Source organism: Symphalangus syndactylus, chromosome 5 (assembly GCF_028878055.3).
Source record: "Symphalangus syndactylus isolate Jambi chromosome 5, NHGRI_mSymSyn1-v2.1_pri, whole genome shotgun sequence".
In the NCBI taxonomy this organism is placed as follows: Eukaryota; Metazoa; Chordata; class Mammalia; order Primates; family Hylobatidae; genus Symphalangus; species Symphalangus syndactylus.
The window spans coordinates 84,472,539-84,495,372 of NC_072427.2; the positions used below are offsets into that span (position 1 = coordinate 84,472,539).

Consider the following 22,834-nt stretch of genomic DNA (forward strand, 5'->3'; position numbering starts at 1 on the left):
GTTGTTTTTTGTTTTTGTTTTTTTTTCTTTGAGACAGGGTTGGCCAGGCTGGCCTCTTTATCTGTTTTTGTATTGTTTTCTCAGAGGCGCTGAGTGAAGATGGTCAGATATGTGTGTATTTTTTTAAAAACCATTTGAAAAAATATGATGTTCCTTTGTCGTGGGAACAAGCCAGGTTGCAGACGCAGAAGGAGCTACAGCTGAGAGAGGGACGGTGAGGTTCATGTTCAGTATGTTTCTGTTGCTTGCTAAACTGTATTTTTCTTCCAAAGTACATAGAAATTCACATCCTACATGCCAAATCCAGTCCATTGTGGGCAGACTGTGACAAATCCTCAAGGAACAGATCATTCCCATGCAGTAGAAACTATATTCTAGAGCAAAGTTACAAGCATCTCACTTCATTTATCAGGCAAACCTGACCCTGAAATCATACCTAACCAGGAGAGTACAGCTGACATTTCATCTCACTTTCAAATCTGGTTCCAAAGCACAGTACCTAAAAAATTTCACAAGTATGCTTTCTCCCAGGATAAACAATAACAGTGAAAATCTATTAATGTAATTTGTTGCTATAATAGAAAAATAAGTGGTAATTTTAGCAGGTGTTGAAATACATTTCTTAAAATTTATACCTGTTCCTGATAAAATTTCTTTAGTTTGGGTAATTTCTTTAGCTTGGGCAAAAAAAAAAAAAAGTCCTAACTTGATAAGGCTACCTAACATAAAACTACCAAAATAAAAAAAAAACATGCTTCTTGGTAGAATGTTACGAACAGTGGAATCAGAACCAGCCTGTTGTCCCGACTACTATTCACTATTGTCCTGGAAATCCTGACCAGCACAGGGATGTGGGATAGACAGGCACAAATACTGAAAGGAAGGAGAAACTGTCATTTCCAGACAGTACAGTTGTCACTCCAAGATAATCAACAGTTAAGTCCATAGAACCATTCTCACCAGTTCAATAAGGTGATCAGATAGCTAAATCCACATCATGTAAAAAAAAAAAAAAAAAAATTCTCATTCACATCAGTAAACCCTTAACATGAGTTCTCAGGGCCTGTATGTACAAAGGAAACCTGAACCATTGAGGTTCAGACTAGGTTGTTGACAGGATACAATGCTGTGAAGATGTCAGTTCTGGTATTGGTAAGTTCTAAAATTCATCAGGATAAAAAAAAATACGCAGCAATTGCTGAGAAAGTTTTAAATAAGACTAACAAGGTTTGCTTGGCCTGATACCAAGACATACAGTAAAGCTCCAGTACTTAAAACCATGTGGGGATGCCAGAGTAGATGAATGGATCAGAATAAAGAGTCAGAATATGTGACAAAAGTGTTAGGCCAAATTATTGAAATTAGTGGGGAAAGGACAAACATGGGCATGTGTTTAGAAAAAAATGTCAGATGCCTTCTCTCTCACCATTTGTAAACATTACTTCCAAATGTATCCAAGAGCTATCTATAGAAAACCTTGCCAATACTAGGGAAGAACACAATCTGGAACCCTAGGGTGGGAAGCAAGACATGAAGCAGAGAAGCTCCAAAAACCCAGCTGCCTCGTGAGAGCAGAAGCTTCCAAGAGGAACAGGCAGTCTCAATGCCTCTGTGCATAAGGGTCCCTACAGTGCAGGGGCTGCCTTCCCTCTTTGCTCCACTCCCTGACTTGATGGAAGCTTGGAAGCAGGCATGGGGCCAGCATGAGCTGTCCCAGGAGGGCACGTGTGTCTGAGGCACATGTTCTTACATGTTAATGCACATGTGCAAATGTATCTACATGCTTTACATGATGCTGTAGAAATACTTTCTCTTGACCATAAACATTTTAAATCATGTACTTACAGTTTGGGAATAAAGCCTTTTCATCCTTCTGCAAACAATTTTCCCATACCATTGCTTCACATGCACCGTAACTGGAAGAGGAGCACAGAGTGTGGTCGAGAGGGGAGGATTCCCAGCACAGAGGATCTGATGCGAGGAGCTTCTGCTGAGGAGCTCTTGGCACAGTGTTTGTCGAGCAGTCTGCTGCTGGAGAAAGAGGAGAACAAGAGGTGAAGCCCACTTCCTAATTCATGTGTGTTGTTTAGTCCGCTTTATGCTGTGAGGGAGACTGGTTATTGCTTGATTAATATAAGACAGCCAGGATGGAGAAGGGCAGGTGGATTATTAGCAACAGTTTTAGTGATGTGACTATTTAAAAGCTCTTTGAAGACAGAAGCCGTGCCCTAGATAGTATGTTTTTAACTGTTTATATTGAAGTGAATTTCATTTATTATTTATTATTGAAAGTCAGTGTTAAGTTTTTGTGGGAAATTCATGTGGTTAAGTCTACTCAGAAGATGGTGAGTGCTGAACAGTATGGCTGGCCACAGGCACCCTGCCCATGGGAGCCTGAGGCATTGGTGGATCATCCCATGCTGTGAATGGGCAGGAGCTGGGGCTGCCCCTCCTCTACATTGCCCACTTCCCTCCCTCCCATGCATACCTTTCCTTTGCTTTCATTTGATGGCCATGTTTACCATTTTACTGAGAAGTAGAATCAGGAATAAGGGACCTTCCACAGGTTGTCCTCTGCCTTCCAGCCCTCCCAGCCACATCCAGCATCCTCCCTATATCCCCTTCCTGACCCCTTTTGTTGCTGGAAAGGAACCATGCAGTCCGTAGTTAAAGTCAGCCCTTCCCTGGGCTGGGATCTCATCTCCCACCTACCCAAGGACATTCATTCAATGAGTATCCCTCTTGTGTTATCACCCTTCCCCATATTAGATGGTGCCCATCAGCAGCACACAGACATGAAACATGCCTCCCTGTCTTGGCCCCATTTCCCTCTTTAGCCACCACTTCATGTTTCTGCCCTCTTAATGGTAAAACTCCTCAAAAACGCTTGTGATACTCACTTCTTCAGTCTTCTTTCCAGTCTCCTACAGCTGGCCCAGGGTTGAACATGACTGTGAACCCCAGTCCTTGGTAGCATCCCATACTTGATCTTCCCCTCCTTGCTCCTAGGATGTCCGTGGTCCCCCTCCTGCCCTGCTGGTTCCTCCTCATCCCCCAGCTGCCCCCTGGATTCATTCTCTCAACCTCTCCTCTGCATCCTCTGTACCTACTCCTCAGAGATTTCATCCAGTTCCATGGATTTTTAAGTAACATCACTATTCTGACAGCTCCAAATTTGTATCTCAAAACTCTGAACTCCACACTTGAACATCCTACTGCTTCCTTGAAATCTTCATTAGACATCTATTGGATGTCTAGTAGCCACTGCAAAGTTAACATATCCCAAATCCAGTTCCTGGCTTTCTTCCAACCAACTCCTTCCTTTGGTGGTCATCTCTGTTGATGGCAGCTCCATCCTTCCAGCTGCCTAGATCAGGTGCCTTGGAATCATCCCCTCACATCAGCCCATTCACATATCCTATTGGCTCTATTGAAAATATATTCAGGCTGGGCGCGGTGGCTCACGCTTAAAATCCCAGCACTTTGGGAGGCCGAGGCGGGCAGATCATGAGGTCAGATCGAGACCACGGTGAAACCCTGTCTACTAAAAAATAGAAAAAATTAGCCAGGCGTGGTGGCGGGCGCCTGTAGTCCCAGCTACTCGGAGAGGCTGAGGCAGGAGAATGGCGTGAACCCGGGAGGCGGAGCTTGCAGTGAGCCGAGATTGCGCCACTGCACTCTAGCCTGGGCGACAGAGCGAGACTCCGTCTCAAAAAAAAAAAAAAAAAAGAAAATATATTCAGAATTGGACCATTTGTTATGACTTCCATGGCCGCCACCTGGTTCAAGCCACTATCATCTTCCTTCTGGATTATTACAGTAGGCTGCAGTTTAGTCTTAGTAGACCTGGTGGGTGCCTTTCGAGTTAAGATGGAGGTCATGTCACTTGCTTGCTTACAGCCTCTCAGTGGTTTCCCTCTTTCACTGCAATCAAAGGCAAACTTTGCAGGGAGGGGTGGCCAGGGCCCTGAATGATCTGCCCCCCATTTCCTCTCTGACCTCCACTCCTTCCTTGAACATGGTAGGCAGCTCAGAGTTGGGCCTTTGAGTTTGCTGTTCCTTTTGCCTAGGACTGTCCAGCCCCTCCATTCTCCCCAGCATCCCCAGGGCTGATCTTGTACTCACTTCAGATCTCTGCTCAAATGTCTGCTTCTGTTAGGCCCTCCTTGCCCATGCCCGACCTTCTTGTTTCCATGGTTCTGCTTTGTCTTTCTCATCTTCAAACCATGTTTCTCTTGTTATGTGTTCCTTGTCTGTCTCTCCTCACTAAAGTATAAATTGCTTAGGGCAGGGCCTCTGTTTTGTTTCAGTACAATATTCCTTGTACCTAGAATGATGCCTAACATCTGGAGGAGGCTTGATGAGTATGTGTTGGAAGGCTGAATGAATGTGTCCGATTTCTAAAATCAGTCTCTATAATTTAAGTGGTTTGGGATGAGATTTTTTTTTTCCTTTTTATCAGATAGAGTCTCGCTCTGTTGCCCAGGCTAGAGTGCAGTGGCACGATCTCGACTCATTGCAACCTCTACCTCCCAGGTTCAAGCAATTCTCCTGCCCCAGCCTCCCAAGTAGCTGGGACTAGAGGTGCCCGTCACCATGCCTGGCTAATTTTTGTATTTTTAGTAGAGACGTGGTTTCACCATGTTGGCCAGGCTGGTCTTGAACTCCTGACCTCAGGTGATCCACTCGCCTCGGCCTCCCAAAGTGCTGGGATTACAGGCATGAGCCACTGCACCTGGCCAAGATTGTTTTTCTTGAAAAGACCAGTATATGGAAGTAGACAGCTCTAGAGTATGTTAGGTGGCAGCGGGATATTATTTTGAGTTAATTTTAAGCTATAAGCAGCAATCCACTCATTTGGAAAATGTCAGAAGAATTAATTATAGATGCACAAAACCAAAGTAAATTAAATAAGATAAGCCAAACAAGACAATTACAAGTAATGTTAAGTAGCACATAGAAGCAGTTGTTTTTGGATTAATGCCACCTTTTTCATTAAATATAAATTGGAATTGGATTTATAAATTAAAGGGAAGTGGTTTCTCTAATTGTTTTGTTTGTTTTTTTTTTTTTTGAGATGGAGTTTTGCTCTTGTTGCCCTGGCTGGAGTGCAATGGCGTGATCTCGGCTCACCGCAACCTCCGCCTCCCGGGTTCAGGCAGTTCTCCTGCCTCAGCCTCCCAAATAGCTAGAATTATAGACGTGTGCCACCACATCCGGCTAATTTTTGTATTTTTAGTAGAGACGGGGTTTCACCATGTTGATCAGGCTGATCTTGAACTGATGTCAGGTGATCTGCCTGCCTCGGCCTCCCAAAGTGTTGCGATTATAGGCATGAGCCACCGAGCCCAGCCTAGTTTTTTTTTTAATTAAGCTTTATCATAGGAAGTTGTTAAATTTTTAATAAGCACATTTCTGCTTCTCAGTTGATGTCATAACTTATATTCTTAGTAAAAAGCAAAGGCTTAAGGCTGGGTGTGGTGACTCATGCCTATAATCCCAGCACTTTGGGAGGCTGAGGTGGGCAGATCACTTGAGTTCAGGAGTTGTAGACTAGCCTGACAATACAGCAAAACCCCGTTTCTACAAAAAAATACAAAAATTAGCTGGGTAGCATGCGCCTGTAGTCCCAGCTACTTGGGAGGCTGAGGTGAGAAGATCATTTGAGCTTGGGAGGTCAAGGTTACAGTGAGCCAAGATTGTAACACTGCACTCCAGCCTGGCCAACAGAACGAGACCTTGTCAAAAAATAATAATAATAAAATTGGCCGGGCACAGTGGCTAACTCCTGTAATCCCAGCAGTTTGGGAGGCCGAGGTAGGTGGATCACCTGAGGTCAGGAGTTCAAGACCAGCTTGGGCAATATGGTGAAACCCCATCTCTACTAAAAGTACAAAAAATTAGGTGGGCACGGTGGCACGTGCCTGTAATCCCAGCTACTCAGGAGGCTGAGGCAGGAGAATCACTTGAACCCGGGAGGCAGAGGTTGCACTGACCCAAGATTACACCACTGCACTCCAGCCTGGGCAACAGAGTGAGACTCTGTCTGGAAAAAAAAAAAAAATTATATAAAATTTTAAAAAAGCAAAGGCTTAAAAAGTTTTTAAGTATATATAGAAGATTAATGAACGACAGTTAACTTCCTAATGCTCAAATATTTTTGAATTTATTATATATTGTTTCAGGTTTGAAGATCAGCTTCAGCAATGGTTGTCTGAAGACTCAGGAGCATTTACGGATTTAACTTCCCTTCCCCTCTATCTTCCTCAGACTTTAGTGTCTCTTTCTCACACTATTGAACCTGTGATGAAAACGTCTGTAACTACTAGCCCACAGGTGAGAAGAAAGTATACATTTGGCATTTACATAAGAATTAAAGATTGAGAGAATGGCTGGGAAAAAAAGTAATATCACAACTTATCCTATGATGTTATGATGACCGACAAATTATTAGCTCAAATTAGACCTTTTCTTAAACTTTATCCGTATCATTGTTAAAGAGACCCAACTGATTTTGAGTTTCTGCCTATGAAATAAATGAAGAATAGAATTGAAATATTCTTAAGAACTGAGTAAGACCTGTAACTGTGTGCTGATGTGTAATTAAGGGCATTAAGGTGATGACAGCAGCTTCTGTTGGAGCACATATTGTCTGAGCTTTGGTATTACCCAGACCTCTCTTCTGGGATTAATTTTTCCTGAGGAAAACTAATGAATGAGGAAGGTAAGCTCCCAGAAGTCAAGAGCCTCACCCAAGAGTGTTCAAGTAGTGAGGGGTCAGGGTTGCTTTTCAAAGCCAGATCCAACTGGCTCCAAAGCCTAAGGTCTTTTTACCTTACCATTCTTCCTTCAGTGGTTAAAGATGCAAAAACAGAGTTTCAATCACAGATATGTGCCACTGAACAGGTAAAAACTGTGCTCCTGGACTGGCTTTAGGAAGTCTTTCAATAGGGGAGAAAAGCAAATTAAAATACTTTAAAAATATTCATACCCTTTGAATTACCAATTCTAAGCTAAAGAATTCTGACCTACCAGATATTCCCCAAAAATTAATGTATAAAAATGTTTACTGTAGCATTAGTTATATTGTATAAAAGTAGAAACAGATTAAATATCCGAAGATGGGAGTCTGATTAAACAATTATAACACATTCATGTGATAGAATAATTCACAGCCCTTGACAATGATTTTCTAAAAATGACTGGCTGGGCGTGGTGGCTCATGCCTGTAATCCCAGCACTTCGGAAGGCTGAGGGAGGATTGCCTAAGTCCAGGAGTTTGAGTCCAGCCTGGGCAACATAAAGAGATCTCATCTCTATAGTACATAATTAGCCAGGCATGGTGCTACATGCCTGTTGTCCCAGCTACTCAAGAGGCTGAGCTGGGAGGATCACTTGAGCCCAGGAGTTTGAGGCTGCAGTAAGCTCCGATCATACCACCGTGTTCCAGCCTGGGTGAAAAATGACTGACACTGGAAATTGTTCATGATAGAATACAAAGGCAAACAGTCTGTATACAGATATCAGCTGAATGTACGAGCTAAATGAGACTGGAAGGATGTACAAAGGATAATTTTTTTTCCCTCTGTAAAAATAAAAACTACTCAGATGAGGTTTCTAACATAATCCAGATCTAGTGCCTTCACAGAGAATAGGTCGTGGTTTATCGACATCCCAAAACTGTTCAGTTTCTTTTTTATTCAAATAGAGTGACATGATGAGGGAGCAACTGCAGCTGTCAGAGGCGACAGGAACATGTCTAGGCGAACGGCTAAAGCACCTGGAAAGGCTGATCCGGAGTTCAAGGGAAGAGGAAGTTGCCTCTGAGCTCCATCTCTCTGCGCTGCTAGATATGGTGGACATTTGAGCAGCCTGACCTGTGGGGAGGGGGTCTCTCCCGAAGGGTTTCTGTTTTTACTCAAAATAATGTTATTCTCAGATGCTTGATGCACTGTTGGAAATGTGATTAATTTAATCATGCAAATAAACCATTTAAATGTCAAAGTCTCCCAGTTTTTCTTTTTTTAAAGTTCAGCTTTTTATTGAACACGTTATAAAAGAGGTTTAGTCAAAAAGACCAAAGCCCATGTCATCATCAGACTCCTCGGATTCTTCTTTCTTTGCTTCCACTTTCTTCTCCTCAGCTGGAGCAGCAGCAGTGGAGGGGGCAGGACCTCCTGCTGGTGCAGCACCAGCTGCTGGAGCAGGTCCACTGGCCCCTACATTGCAGATGAGGCTCCCAATGTTGATGTTGGCCAGGGCCTTTGCAAACAAGCCAGGCCAAAAAGGTTCGACATTTACACCGGCTGCTTTAATGAGGGCATTGATCTTATCCTCCGTGACCGTCACCTCATGGTCGTGCAGAATGAGGGCCGAGTAGATGCAGGCGAGCTCGGAGACGGACGCCATGGCGCGGGCGAGTGTAGGGCTGGAGCTGCCGGACGCGGTGCTAGTCGCCGGATGAAGTGAGGGCCTCACCCCAACGCGGCCTTAGCTTCCTCGGAAGGACCGAGCACCTTGGCGGCAGCTGAGGAAAAGGCCCAGTTTTTCATAATGAAAAGTTGTTTCCCCTGTGTGACCTCTTCAATATTCTCCTATATTCATGACCTCAGATTGTCACCCACCAGCATATGCTCTGAGGCAGTTTGGAGCTTACATTTCCATGTATAACAGGTGATTCATTCTCTCAGCAAACTTGCAGTCCTTGATGTGCCAGACATCAGTGATGCAGAGATAAAGTAAGACACAGGGCCTCTGCCTGCTAAGCCCACCCAGCTTACATCCAGGAGAGTCAGGTATTTATGTACATAATTCTCAGAGAATGTGCATGAGGTGTGGACCTGAATTGGTAGCACGGAAAAAACAGGATGGAACAGGGTCTGGCTGGGTAGAGGAGAAAGCAGAATTCCCAGACAGGAGTGCAGGGGTGTAGCTGGGGACAGTGTACTTGAGAGGACATGATGAAAGCTTGGAGATACCAGCTTGGTTGTGTGGCCAAGTGAGGGGAACAGGCCAGCAGGGTGAGGTCAGAGATTCTTGTCACCTTCTTCTGAGAGCTGTGAGAACCAGTTGTTGAAGATTAGGCAGAGAAGTGATCTGGTCACATTTTCTTTTAAAAATGGCATGTAGGGCAGGAATCTTGAGAGGTGAGTGCTGCAGCCATCCAGGTGAAATTCAAAGGGAATAAGCCTGAGTTTGCTAGCAATTAGTGTGAAGAGGGGATAAGATCTGAGCCAGATACAGAAAGAGGTATTAATAGACTTGGTGGTGTTGTGTATGACCACCAATCTTAAACTGGCACTCAGCATCTCCTGACTGTAATCCTGCATCCCCAGACTCTATTTCATGTCTTCTCATTCTCTTCAAACCTCCAACATTCTTAGATCATGTCCTTATTTCACTGAGAAAACAACAGCACTAAGAAGAGAACCTCTTCCTCCACTAAATCAATCCCTGCTTCTCCAAACACACACTACTCAACTCAGGGATCTTTAGTGATTAACTTCATGTAAAGACTTAAATAATGCTATTTCTTAATCTTGACTTGACATTGTTGACTTCCTACAATGGAAGAGGAGTTAGCTTCTCTTACACTGTCTTTCCCACGACATATTATCACCCCCACCCTCAACACCCACATTTCCTCTCCTATTAGTCTCCCTAAGCAGTTTAATATTGGCTGAAACCTGCATTCACAGTTTAGTATAACTGTATGTTTACCATTTCCTGTTGAGCCCTTTATTGGTTTATGATTACATTTCCTTTAGGTACAGCTTTTGATTTTTCCTGGAGTTAATTACATTGTTTTTCTCATTTGCTTGGTTTTCTACGCTCTTGTCACTACTTTACCCAAAAGTTGCTGCCCTAAGTGTAAAGCTCTTCCCAACAAAGTCATGTGCATCAGGTAATACGCTCCACTTTCTCTTCGAGATGTTCCTCTGGGAACCCCGTCTTCTTGCCATAACTTGGACATTTCCTGGATTCTGAATCATATTTTCCTCTTCCTTGGTTTTCTCTTCTTGATGGAGCCTGTCCTTTAGTAGCCTTCTGAGCCTGAATATCTAAAATGTCTTTATTTCTACTGTAATATTATCAAATATATATTTGGTCTTTGTCTCTGCCTTCTGATATACAACTCCTAAAATCCTTGGGATCTCTAAAGTGATGTCTTTTTGTATGCTAGTAAAATGACTGATGGCGGACAGCTCCTATGTAGCTTCAGGATAGGGACTGGTCATCTGAAAGACCAGGGCATGATTAGAGGGGTTGAAACTTTCAGCCCACCCCCCAAACTCCCAGAGGTTGGGGGAGAGGGACTGAAAGTGACGTTGATCGCCAATGGGCAATGATTTAATCAATCATGCCTATGTAATGAGGCCTTCTAAAAACCCAAAAGGACAGGGTTCAGAGAGCTTGTGGATAGCCAAATGTGTGGGGGCTTCCAGGAAGGTGGACAAGAACATGTCCACATGCTGGGAGAATGGCACTTCCCAACTCCTTGCAGACAGAAGCTCCTGCTCTTGGGACTCTTCTAGGCTTCACCCTGTGTATCTTTTCATCTGGCTGTTTATATGTAGCCTTTAAAATAGCCTTGTAATAAACGTGTGTTTCCCTGAGTTCTGTGAACTGCTCTTGTAAATTAAAGCCAAGGAGGGGGTCTTGGGAACCCAGGACAGGTAAAACAACCTGGGGCTTGTGATTGACACTGGACATGGGGCTCAGTCTTGTGGCACGGAGTCCTCAACTTGTGTGATCTGCTGCTATCTCCAGGTAGACGGTGCAGGATTGAAGCGGATACCCAGCTGGTGTCTGCTGTACAGCTGAATGCTTGCTTGTCGGTGGGGAGAAATTCTCTACATCTGGTGCCAAAAGGATGTTGTGAGAGTAAAGAAATGGCTTTCTTTTTTTTTTTGGACTTATCTATCCTTATGTTTGATTCATCATTTGAATAGGAATAGAATTTTAGACTAGAAATCATTCCTTTGTGTTTTTTCTTTGTTGCCATAAATTTTTGAGATCACCTCTATTCCTGGTGTTCTCAAATTTCTCAACGACATTACGTCATATGTTGCCTCCCCATTCCCTCCCCAACCCCTGCCCAATTTATTGTGCTGGGCACTTTGTAGTCCTTTTTTCTAGTTTTTTATTGCTATTGAACAAATTACCCCAAATACAGTAGCTTAAATTTGAGGAGGATTCAGCTGGGCAGCTTTCTGTTGGGATCTCTCATGCAGCTGCAGTCAGGTATTGGCTGAGGTTATAGTCATCTGAAGGCTTGACTGCGTCAGTGGTCCAAGATGGATCACTTGCATGGCTGGAGGTAATGTTGCACTGTTTTCCCCAAATGTCTGGCTCATGCTGATGATGGGGCTCTAAGGAGCTTGTTGGAAACTGTCAGTGGGTACAGTCTGCCAGCTAATAGGTTTTTCTACTACGTCATAGTTGCCAGTATTTGCAGGACTCCTCTTGTGGGCCAGCTGCTCCAGAGGGATCCTCCCACTATCTCATGCTATCTGGCTGAGTGGGAGAAGTGAGCCTGGACCCACATGTGTAGGCTTTAACTCAATCCGTCTGCTTTCAGTGGTCCTCAGCTATGCCTCATGCTTGAGGTAACACCTACTCTGATTCAACTACTACAGACTTCCTCCACCCAAGTAGGAGAGGGGATCTATGGTCACACTGTTCCTCACAAAAATTTTCCACTAGTTATTCCAATTTCTGCACCTTCCTGGTATTTGCTGGCAGGAATGGTCTCTTGTTGGCTTCACCCACAAACGTAAGTCTCAACTTTCTCTGGCTCAGTTATCACTTCTCCATCCATTCCCAGTCTCTATAATTTTGTTGACTTCTCTTGCTTACTAGTGTCTCCTCTCCCATTCTTTGTGGGGTTTTTTTTGGTCTTTTATTACTTTATGTGAGTCGGGTTTGGGCAGGAAATGGAGGTTAATGTTTATGCTCAGTCTGCCATGTTTAACTGAAAATTTCTTTCAAAATTCTGCCATTAGGCTTTTCTCCCCATGCCTCCTGAGATAGCTCTTGTCAGTCACCAATACATTGTTTTGTTGCATCCAATAATAAATTGTCTTCATTTTGCAATCCCTTCAAAGCCTCAGCAAAGATCACCATGTCTTCACTTATATTATCACTTCATATTCCTCTGGTTTTCCACCTCTCTCTGGTCATTCCTCTATACTGGAAAAGGTTGGTGCCCCAGGGCTCATCCTAGAATTTCTCTTTTTTATGTGCATTTCCTAATTCATCTTGTCCAATCTCATGATTTCAAGTACTACCTGAAAGCAAATGACTCCCAAATTCCTATCTCTAGCATTATCTTCTCTCCTGAATGCCAGCCTACTCAATATTTCACTTGAATGCCTAATAAGCATCTCTAGTATAACTTGTCCCCACTTTAATCTGAACTCTCCAATCAAACTTTCCCTATTTTAGGCCAGATGCAGTGGCTCATGCCTATAATCCCAACACTCTGGGAGGCTGAAGTGGGAGGATTCCTTGTGGCCAGGAGTTTGAGACCATCCTGGGCAACATAGCGAGACCCCGTGTCTCTACCAAACTTAAAAAAAATTAGCCAGGTGTGGTGGCACAGGCCTGTAGTCCCAGCTATTCAGGAGGCTGAGCCCGGAAGATCACTTAGCCCTGGAATTTGAGGCTGCAGTGAGCTAATGATTGTGCCACTGCATTCCGACCTGGGTGACAGACTGAGATCCTGTCACTAAATAAATAAGTAAAAGACACCTCTGTTTCAGTAAATGACCACCACCATATACCCAGTTGTTGAGGCCAAAATCCTCAGAGCCTTCTGTATCTGGCTTAATGAACAAGCTGGATGCAGTAGTATGCAAGCAGATAGGAACAGTGTTTTTTCTCATGACTGCCCCTAGAAGCTTAACTATGTCAATTCTCAGACGTAGTTTACAGCTTTTTCTTTTCTTTCAGACATTAAAAAGAGCGGGTTATTTTACTCATAAAAAGTCCAGTACATTAAAATATCAAAACTCAAACTCTTCTCCAACTGAAACCTCTTCCCTCACCTAGATTCGACAGGTTCAGTGTGAGATTCCATCCAGGCTGAAGCCCTTATTCCTATTCTTCATGTTTCTACATGGAGGAACTTATCTGGAGAAAAACTTCCAGCCTCTTCCTGCTTCCAAAGAAGTAGACTGACTCATTTGATTGAATTTCAGAGAACAGATAGGGTGGAGTGTGCTCAGGCTCCTCTGGGTACTCTTTATGGGGTCTGTGGGTTGACTGGAGGGGTGTCTTCTGGTGGGCACTCAATTGCATAGTGCTTGGTGAGGCAGTTTCATGGCCTAGAGGCTGGGGGATACGTTTGTCTGACTTACAGGTGATTTAGTAGCTTGCCCTCTTGCTTGCAGATTTAAGCCTTGTCCTTCAAGCTAGCTTTTTAATTTGTGGCAAGGCTGATATTTTGATACCCACCCATCTTATTGCTGTGTCTTTTTCATTCGTTTCTGAACTGGGATAGGAAGAGGTGAGTATCCTTGATTGTCTAAAACCCCGCTATTCCACTGGGGGGAAGGTGCCTGTGGGTGTTCTTTTGTCCACTCTCTCTTCCAACTTTCTCCTCCGGCTTGCTGTGGCTCACGGCCTCTTCGAAGTTAGGCTGGGGGTAGGAATTGAGGAGTGGGTGCCGAAATGCTCATTAGGCTGGGGCAGTTGTAACTTGGTGTCAGGGCTTCTGTGGGCCAGATGAAGACATGCTGGGGTCTTCTGTGGGTCTCTGACCTGACTTAGGGACCACAGGCTGCAGCCTCCAGACGTCAGCCATGTTTCCAACAGTCAGACGCCCCCTGCCCTGCTGCGCCCGGCTGTCCCTTCCAAGTTCGGTCACTCGCTCTGCCTCCATCTTCCTCTTCCCTCTGCTACTAAGGCTTTTCACCTTTAATTTCTCCTGGGGCCACCCCCAACTCCAGCGACCCCGTGAGTAGCTGAGGCTCTACCGCGCTCGGTCCTGGCCGGCGACGCAGCCCTTCCCTGGCGGGGCTCCAGGACTTCTGGCCCCTGTGGTCCGCCAGGCCTGGGGGTCTACGGCCTCACCGCGCCTACCCCACTCCCCCCAGGGAAGCCTACGCGGCGCTCAGCTTCCCAGGGACGCCCAGGCGGCGCCCTCTGCTCCTCCGCTCCGCCCCGCCCCCCCCTGCTCCTTGTCTCGCACTGGCGCCGACGGCCCGCGCCCACCTCACCTCAGGGCGGCCTCCCGCCCCCACCCCCGGCCCCGGCGTCCGGGCAAATCCTGCAGCGCGAGAGCAATTCCCTGCCACCCCACCTTCGCACTCGCTGTCCCTCGCTCGAGCCTCGCTCCCTACGTCCTTCCTTCCGACCTGCGGCGGGACCCTCCTCACAAATTCCTCAGAGACGCTCACCTCAGAGCGCTGCGCACGAGGCCGAGCTCCCGGGACGCAAGCCTCTAGAGGGCGCGCGAGAGGCCCCGCCCCCGCCCGCCGGCCCCACCCACCAGCCCCGCCCCCACCTCTCCACCCACCAGCCCCGCCCCCACCTCTCCACCCACCAGCCCCGCCCCCACCTCTCCACCCACCAGCCCCGCCCCTCATGCCCCGCCAATAAGGCCCCACCCACCTCCCTCCCACCTCCCCCCCCGACCCGTCCCCTTCACCCCGCATCCCCGCTCCCTCAGGCCCCGCCCCACGCCGCATGGGGCACCGCGCGCTCCACCATTGTGGTCGCCTGGCACACCCCGGGGTCATGCTCGCGGTGCTCTGATTGGTTGCGTCGGTGTCGGCCCACCGAGGCCTGAGCGCCTGCCGAGGCCCGCGCCTGCGTAGTGCGCGCGGAAGGGGCGGGGCTGGGCGGCAGGTCCCGGGTGCGGGCAGCGGGCAGCTGGTAGTGGGCGGCGTAGACCACTGCAGCAGCGATGACGGAGGGCACGTGAGTCCCCTCGCCCCGGGCTCCTGACGAATGCGGGGTGGTCCTGGGTGCTGAGGAGAGCGCGACGCGGGCAGTGGGCCGGCGGCCGGGGTTGGGGCGGGGCCTGGGTCGCTGATGGCCGGTGGTCCTCAGGTGTCTGCGGCGCCGAGGGGGCCCCTACAAGACCGAGCCCGCCACCGACCTCGGCCGCTGGCGACTCAACTGCGAGAGGGGCCGGCAGACATGGACCTACCTGCAGGACGAGCGCGCCGGCCGCGAGCAGACCGGCCTGGAAGCCCACGCCCTGGGGCTGGACACCGTAAGTTGCTTCCGTGGAGCGTCCGCGAGCGCGGGGGCCCTGAGGGGTTAGCCGTGAGGAGCACGTTTTCTCTCAGAAAGGCGGGTGGTAGGACCCGGCCAGCGACGCCCACCCCAGGGCGAGCGCCCACGGGAACTGCGTTCGCGGGCCCCTCCGCTTCAGCCCCTTCATCTCTAAACCACGCATAGGAGACTCCTAATGTTTTATTTTTTAGCACCTTATTTTGAGATAATTTTTGACTTATAGGAGAGTTGCAAAGATAGTTGTAACTTTGTTTTTATTCACAAAAAGTGTTTGGATCCGCGTCTTAGTTGTGTGCATTCTAAGAGATTTTGGTCGTCAGAGTCTGCAGTGTAAACAGGGTCTCCTGCCAAGCCCCGGCCACCGTGGGAAAGGCTGTGTCACCCCTTGGGCCCTCTTTGAGAGGCCCGAGTCCCAGGCCCAGGTGGGCACCCGTGCCCCACCCCACACTCTGGGTGCCTGGTTTATTCCAGACAGCTTGGAGAAGTTTTGAAGAATACATTACTGGAAAATAAAGCAACGAAAATGTGCAACTGTTCTTTTACTTTGCTGAGGTGTGATACTCTCATCAAAGAGTTTCAGACTTTTGATGGAAACAGCTGAAACTTTTAAAGTAATGTACATTCACTCTTTTGACTTGGGCTGTATGTGAGGAGGGTTCCTCTGGCCGGGCAACAGTCCCGTCAGCTCTTTTTTTTTTTTCCGTCTCTTTGCAGAAGAATTACTTTAAGGACTTGCCCAAAGCCCGCACCGCCTTTGAGGGGGCTCTGAACGGGATGACATTTTACGTGGGGCTGCAGGCTGAGGATGGGCACTGGACGGGTGATTATGGTGGCCCACTTTTCCTCCTGCCAGGTAGGAGTATGCTGCCCCAGCCTGAGGGTATGGCCACCCTGGATCACCCTTGGGATCCTGGCCCAGCCTGGTCTAGGGTTTTGATGAAGCAGGTGAAAATCCAGGGGCTCACATAGAAAAGGGCTGGCAAACTCTGTCCTCAGAGTCATCCTGCTATTGGTCTAGGGGATCAGCTAGGCTTGCCAGTGTAGGGTGACAGGCTCTCTGATAAGAAAAGCAAGTGGTTCTCTAGGGGTCTGTGTTGCCTTGAGGGAGGAGGAAGCTGGGCTTTGAAGTCTCAGTACAGAGTGGGATGGGCATTCCAGGTGGAAGGCCCAGCCTATGCCAAGGGGCTGTAGGTGGGCAGAGTGGTGGGTGGGGAGCTGGTATCTGCTGTGAATTTACTCTGAGCTATTGCAGGAGAGCTTCAGGTTCAGGCTGGTGAGTAGGAGGAGCATAGCAGTTAGACTGCCTGGGTATCGAGCTGATTTGGCTACACAAGACTATTTTGCATCCTGGGAGTGTTTCTCTGCAGAAATCCTCAGCCTTGTAAAATGGGAAATTCCCTCCTATGAATTTGTGCAATAGGACTTTTTTCCCTAGTGACTTGTAATCACATTGTTTTAATGACGTGAATTCCTACGTAAATAGGTTTTGTTTCTGTAATAACTCTTATTGATGCGTCATTTTCTTTTACTACACTGACTTTGTAGTAGGTAGAAAGTCCTTATATACCTTTGTTGCCTTTCTTTTTAAAACATCTCTTACCTGTGTCTATTCATTTACTCATCCAAATTGCCTTTATCCTGATTCTGTCCCAGACTTGAAATGAAGTTGCAATAGACTTACATGTTAGTTTGGGAAGAGTTGGCCTTTAATGTTAAAAACAGTTTCATGGTGTTTACTGTAGGCCAAGCCCTGCTCAAGGCCTGTTCTTCTTTTAGTCCTTAGAATAAGCCTAATGCGATACATTAGGAAGCTGAGGCACATTTATTCCAGGTAACCAGACTAGCAGGAGGAGCACTGGGATCCCCATCTCTGCTTTGACTTCTAGCCTTGCTGCCACCTGGACTGTATAGCATTGAGTTTTCCTGTCCTGGGATTTGAGGGCCTGTCCTTAGGGGAAGTCAAGGTGCTCTTCTTCCCTTGGCCCCATCAGGGCCTGTTTAGACTGTTCCCAGGGCTCATGGTAAGGCAATGACATAGAGTTGGTCAGGAGATGGGTCAGCCCCACTTTGCCTCTGTAGCCTCATCTGTGACAGGATTGGAATCAGGTTTGGTTATGTGCACAGTGTCAGGCACGCGGTGGTGCTTGGTCAGTGGTGATTACTGTGTTGTTTGTTCTTGCTGCTTTGGCTCTGGGCTTAGCTGGCTGGGACCCTTCCTGTGGGCTGGCTGTGAGTTGGAGTTTTTTTGTTTTTATTTTTTTATTTTTTATTTTTTTGAGACAGCGTTTCGCTCTTGTTCCCCAGGCTGGAGTGCAATGGGCGCGATTTTGACTCATTGCAGCCTCCCCCTCCTGGGTCCAGGCGATTCTCCTGCCTCAGCCTCCTGTAGGGTCCAGCCCCACAGGGTCGGTGGGTTTTTCTCCCCGTGTGCGGAGACAAGAGATTGTAGAAATAAAGACACAAGACAGAGAGATAAAAGGAAAGACAGCTGGGCCCGGGGGACCACTACCACCAAGACGCAGAGACTGGTAGTGGCCCCGAATACCAGGCTGCGCTGGTATTTATTGGATACAAGACAAAGTAGCAGGGTAAGGAGTGTGAGCCATCTCCAATGATAGGTAAGGTCACATGGGTCACGTGTCCACTGGACAGGGGGCCCTTCCCTGCCTGGCAGCTGAGGCAGAGAGAGGGAGAGAGAGAGACAGCTTATGCCATTATTTCTGCATATCAGAGACTTTTAGTACTTTCACTAATTTTGCTAGTGTTATCTAAAAGGCAGAGCCAGGTGTACAGGATGGAACATGAAAGTGGACTAACAGCATGACCACTGAAGCACAGCATCACAGGGAGACGGTTAGGCATCCAGATAACTATGGGCAAGCCTGACTGGTTTCAGGCCCTCCACAAGAGGTAGAGGAGTAGAGTCTTCTCTAAACCACCCCCCCCAACCCGCCCCGGGGAAAGGGAGACTCCCTTTCCTAAGTAGCGAGTGTTTTTCCTTGACACTGATGCTACCGCTAGACCACGGTTGGGTCCGCTTGGCAACAGGCGTCTTCCCAGACGCTGGCGTTACCGCTAGACCAAGGAGCCCTCTGGTGGCCCTGTCCGGGCGTAACAGAAGGCTCACGCTCTTGTCTTCTGGTCACTTCTCACTATGTCCCTTCAGCTCCTATCTCTGTATGGCCTGGTTTTTCCTAGGTTATGATTGTAGAGCCAAGATTATTATAATATTGGAATAAAGAGTAATTGCTACAAACTAATGATTAATGATATTCATATATAATCATACGTATGATCTAGAACTAGTATAACTCTCGTTGTTTTATATATTTTATTATACTGGAACAGCTCGTGCCCTCGGTCTCTTGCCTTGGCACCAAGGTGGCTTGCCGCCCACAGCCTCCCGAGTAGCTGGGATTACAGCCATGTGCCACCATGCCTGGCTAATTTTTGTATTTTTGGTAGAGACGGGGTTTCACCATGTTGGTCAGGCTGGTCTCGAACTCCTGACCTCGTGATCCGCCCCCCCCCCCCCCCCCCCCGCCCTCAGCCTCCCAAAGTTCTGGGATTACAGGCGTGAGCCACCACACCTGGCTGAGTTGGAGCTTTTCTTCCCTCTTTCTGGACTTTGGAAAATGCTCTTGGTCCATGATGCTGTGTAGACAGCTCCCATCTACTGTGGCCTGTGCGGCATTGGGCAGCACTCTGGTGAACACTGAGTCGGGTCTGACATCCTAGCCCCACCATTTACTGGCTGAGCCTCAGTTTCCTTGCCTGTAAAATCAGGAAGATGCTGGCTCTGCTCCTCTCTGCACATTTCTGCGTCCTAACAGCATTATAACTGTTAGGAAAGAGATGGGCTTGTTTGGGATGGCTCATTTTATGTGACCCTGTGCGCTGTCTCTGAGTCTATCTGCCCTTCTTCCGGGGCATGTCCGGATGGTTTGAACACTACGGCTTCTGATGCTCTAAGCGAGAGTCAGGTATTCATTCCATGGTACATGTGGCTGGGGTCTGCCCTGAGACCTGTCCCGTGCCAGGCTCTGGGGGCACATGGCTGATGGAACCAAGCATGGGGAGTGGAGGTGGAGGGTGGCCTGTGACCACCATGCCTGAGAGGACCAGGCTGGGGACAGAAGGTTCTTAGTGGATAATATTTATTGTCTCTCCCTCCCCCCTGACATTTGCAAAGCGGCATATGCTTGTAAAAAATTTATGAAACAGAAAAATATAAATAAGTAAATAGGTATTACCACATGCAAGGGCGACCAATTTTGTATTTTTCTTCCCAGCAGATGTTAAAGCAAGACCAACAGTCTCCCCTCATGGAAGGCCCACTGATCTAAAATACTGGTTCCTTTTGGACCTTCAGGGCACTTGGGGGAGACCTTCCTGAGGTGCTGTGCAGTGTTTGGTGTTTCTCTGACCCAGATGGTCATGGGAGCCAGGCGTGGCTGAGTGGGCTCTGCAGGCCTTAGGAAGGGAGCATCGCCTGTGCTGTGGCTGACGTTCTCTCTGGCCCTGTTCCCAAAGTTCCTCATGGGGGCCTGGGAGGAATGGCCTTTCCAGGGGGTGTTTTTATGAGAAGGAGGTAGCTCCCTGCTGGAGTGAGGTGCTCAGGAGGAAAGGGGCCTGGTCTTAGCAGTGATGACCACGTGCCCCCAGCGAGGAACATCTCTCCTGCCACACAGGCCTCCTGATCACTTGCCACGTGGCTCGCATCCCTCTGCCAGCCGGATACAGAGAAGAGATTGTGCGGTACCTGCGGTCAGTGCAGCTCCCCGACGGTGGCTGGGGCCTGTGAGTGTGCCTGCCCCTGTGTCACTGCACATGTGCATGTGTGTGTTCTCATGATGTAGGAGATGCTTGGGTTTCCAGGCAGCTGCCAAGGGGTTAGGAGTGATTGCAGCTGTGGGCGTGGGGTGGGTTGGGGAGAGACTAGCAGGAGAGGAGTGGGCTGAAGGCTGTGCAGGTGGGGCCTCGGCTTCATGTCTTTTGTTAAATGGGTTTTGTGGCTGTTAGGACACTCTTGAGACCCACGTGTGACAACTGTCAGTCTGTTATCACTTAAGGCAGAAGAAAAGTGCCCTTGACTCTGGGCTGGCAGCAAGTGGAGACAGGGCCTGACAGCTTTCCTGCCATGTGGCACACACTTTGGGAGCAGAGCCGTAGCCCAAAGTGGACCGCCCTTGGGCTAGAAGTGTTGACTCAGGCGTGGGAAGGTGTAGAGCAGGCGGGTCGGTGAGGAAGGAGTGGGGGGCTCGGTTGTCATGGGAGGTGCATGAATTCGTACTGCAGAGTGGCGGCCCAGGGGTCTCCTGTGTTGGCATGTTAGGTCAGGTTAAGGCATTTTAGCATTCTTAGTTTTCTGAGGAAGCTCCACAGAAAGTTTTACTTCATTTCTTAGAAGTAAGGACAGATACCGGTTTCTCACCTGTCCTCTGCTCCTGTAGGCACATTGAGGATAAGTCCACCGTGTTTGGGACTGCGCTCAACTATGTGTCTCTCAGAATTCTGGGTGTTGGGCCTGACGATCCTGACCTGGTACGAGCCCGGAACATTCTTCACAAGAAAGGTACAGCCTGTGCAGCATGTGCTGGGCCAGGGGTTCATGTCAACTCGATAATGAACTCTCACAAACGAGATACAGAAAGATGCACTTGCAGCTGAAACAATGGGCAAAGCACATGAGCAGGGAATTTGTCAAAGCAGAAGTAGGCAGACACTGTTTAACCTAGGCATCATTTTTTAAAAAAGCAAATTAAGAGCCAGGCACAGTGGCTCATGCCTGCAATTCCAGCACTTTGGGAGACTGAGGTAGAAGGACCACTTCAACCTAGGAGTTCGAGGCCAGCCTGGGCAACATAGTGAGACCCGATCTCTACAAAAACAATAAAATATTAGCCAGGTGTGATGATATGCACCTGTAGTCCCAGCTACTTGGAGGCTAGTAAGGTAGGAGGATCACTTGAGCCCAGGAGTTCTGGGTTGCAGTGAGCTGCTTGTACTACTGCACTCTAGCCTGGGTGACAGAGTGAGACCCTGTCTCTAATAAAAAAGCCAAGCAAATTAAGACAACCAGGTAATTCTGTGTTTCCTGAATTGGCAAAGACTTAAACGAAGCGTGTTAATATGTCCATCTTCTGGAGGCAGCCTGGCTGCAGGCGAGGGCAGCCCTGGAGCTTGCACCTTCCAAGCTGGCCGTCTACCTCTCCAAGCCCCAACTGTCTACCTCTCCAAGCCCTGGTCTGGCTACCTCTCCAAGCCCTGGTCTAGCTACCTCTCCAAGCCCCAGGCTGTCCACCTCTCCAAGCCCCAACTGTCTACATCTCCAAACCCCGACCTGGCTACCTCCCCAAGCCCTGGGCTGTCCACCTCTCCAAGCCCTGGGCTGTCCACCTCTCCAAGCCCCAACTGTCTACCTCTCCAAACCCCGGCCTGGCTACCTCTCCAGGCCCCAACTGTCCACCTCTCCAAGCTCCGGGCTGTCCACCTCTCCAAGCCCCAACTGTCTACCTCTCCAAGCCCCAACTGTCTACCTCTCCAAGCCCTGGCTGTCCACCTCTCCAAGCCCTGGCCTGGCTACCTCTCCAAGCCTCAACTGTCTACCTCTCCAAGCCCCAGGCTGTCTACCTCTCCAAGCCCCAACTATCTTCCTCCCCAAGCCCCAACTGTCTACCTCTCCAAGCCCCGGCCTGGCTACCTCTCCAAGTCCCTGGCTGCCTCTCCAAGCCCAGCCTGGCTACCTCTCCTCTTGCCTGTAGGCCCTGAGGGCAATTCCAGCCCAAGGGAATCAATCCATGGCTCCTGCTGCTCCAAGAAAACCTAGTTCATGTTGTAGCTCTGCATCCTCTGCCTTTCACTGACCTTCCGTAGCCAGTCCCACCTGCCCTGCTCTCTGCCGCATGCACAGGGGCCTCCTGTCAGCTCCTCAGAGGCCCTTATTATCCCAGGGCTCGCCATGCACTGCTTCCTTCACCTAGAGCCTCTTACCTTCCACTCCTGCCCCACTGGCTCACACTTTACATGTTCCTTCTTTGAGGACCTCTTCCTGACCTACCATGCCAGGTGGAGTGTCCTGTTACGCATTCCCATGAGATCCTGCCTTCTTTCTTCATGAGCTTGTCACTGTTGTCATCAATTCACTGTCAGCCTTTGGTGTCGTTGATGCTGCGTCCCCAAGGCTGCTGTCTGGTTCCCACCACACTCCTGGCGCCTACCTGGTGAAGGAACGTGTTTAGGCTGCACTTTGCCTAGTAGCTTTGTGGGTCTTTATTGGCTTTTGCATACCTTTTGGGGTTTGGAGCAGGGACTCCTCAGAAGCGTGTTTAGATGGCGTGGCTATGCCAGGACTGCATGCTGCTGAAGTGGCTCTGGCATGGGGCTGGCATGCCGGAGCTACTCTGGAGTCTGGGGTCATCTTTGTTCCCATACAGGACCAGTCTGCCAAGTGGAGATGACACAGACTGGGGCAGCTCAGGCTTGGCTCAGAGGGCGAGGCTGAGTGTGCCCTGTCACTTCCCCGCCTTGCCTTTTCCAGGCGCATGTGCACCTGGGCCCCTCGCTCACCTGAGCACTGAGGTGTCCC

At 48.5% G+C, this 22,834-nt stretch overlaps 3 protein-coding genes across 7 annotated transcripts in view; 2 read left to right on the top strand and 1 right to left on the bottom strand.

Annotated features, from left to right (window-relative positions):
• The window catches only part of MCM3AP (minichromosome maintenance complex component 3 associated protein), a 51,271-nt gene extending 43,267 nt beyond the window's left edge, over positions 1–8,004 (top strand). For all 3 annotated transcript variants that reach the window (XM_055280035.2, XM_055280034.2, XM_063640410.1), the window contains exons 26-29: positions 85–214; positions 1,848–2,054; positions 6,186–6,336; positions 7,709–8,004. In XM_055280035.2, the coding sequence (XP_055136010.1) occupies positions 85–214; positions 1,848–2,054; positions 6,186–6,336; positions 7,709–7,867 (647 nt within the window). In that variant the 3' untranslated portion in view covers positions 7,868–8,004. The remainder of the gene's footprint in view (positions 1–84; positions 215–1,847; positions 2,055–6,185; positions 6,337–7,708) is intronic.
• A 9-nt stretch (positions 8,005–8,013) lies between these two features.
• Positions 8,014–14,175, bottom strand: LOC129483125 (large ribosomal subunit protein P1-like). Of its 2 annotated transcripts, XM_063640434.1 has the most exons (2): positions 8,339–8,543; positions 8,014–8,263 (listed from the first exon to the last, which is right to left on the bottom strand). In XM_063640434.1, the coding sequence occupies exons 1-2, from the start codon at positions 8,407–8,409 to the stop codon at positions 8,065–8,067; spliced, it is 270 nt and encodes an 89-aa protein (XP_063496504.1). In that variant the 5' UTR covers positions 8,410–8,543; the 3' UTR covers positions 8,014–8,064. The 2 variants fall into 2 exon arrangements, with proteins under 2 accessions (XP_063496504.1, XP_063496503.1); XM_063640433.1 differs by having other exon boundaries at positions 8,014–14,175.
• Positions 14,176–14,734: 559 nt separating this feature from the next.
• LSS (lanosterol synthase) overlaps positions 14,735–22,834 on the top strand; it is a 40,856-nt gene continuing 32,756 nt past the window's right edge. Inside the window, exons 1-5 of one of the 2 annotated variants that reach the window (XM_055280046.2) lie at positions 14,735–14,925; positions 15,058–15,223; positions 15,961–16,099; positions 19,938–20,046; positions 20,700–20,821. In XM_055280046.2, the coding sequence (XP_055136021.1) occupies positions 14,912–14,925; positions 15,058–15,223; positions 15,961–16,099; positions 19,938–20,046; positions 20,700–20,821 (550 nt within the window). In that variant the 5' untranslated portion in view covers positions 14,735–14,911. The remainder of the gene's footprint in view (positions 14,926–15,057; positions 15,224–15,960; positions 16,100–19,937; positions 20,047–20,699; positions 20,822–22,834) is intronic. The other variant, XM_055280047.2, reaches the window with a different exon arrangement.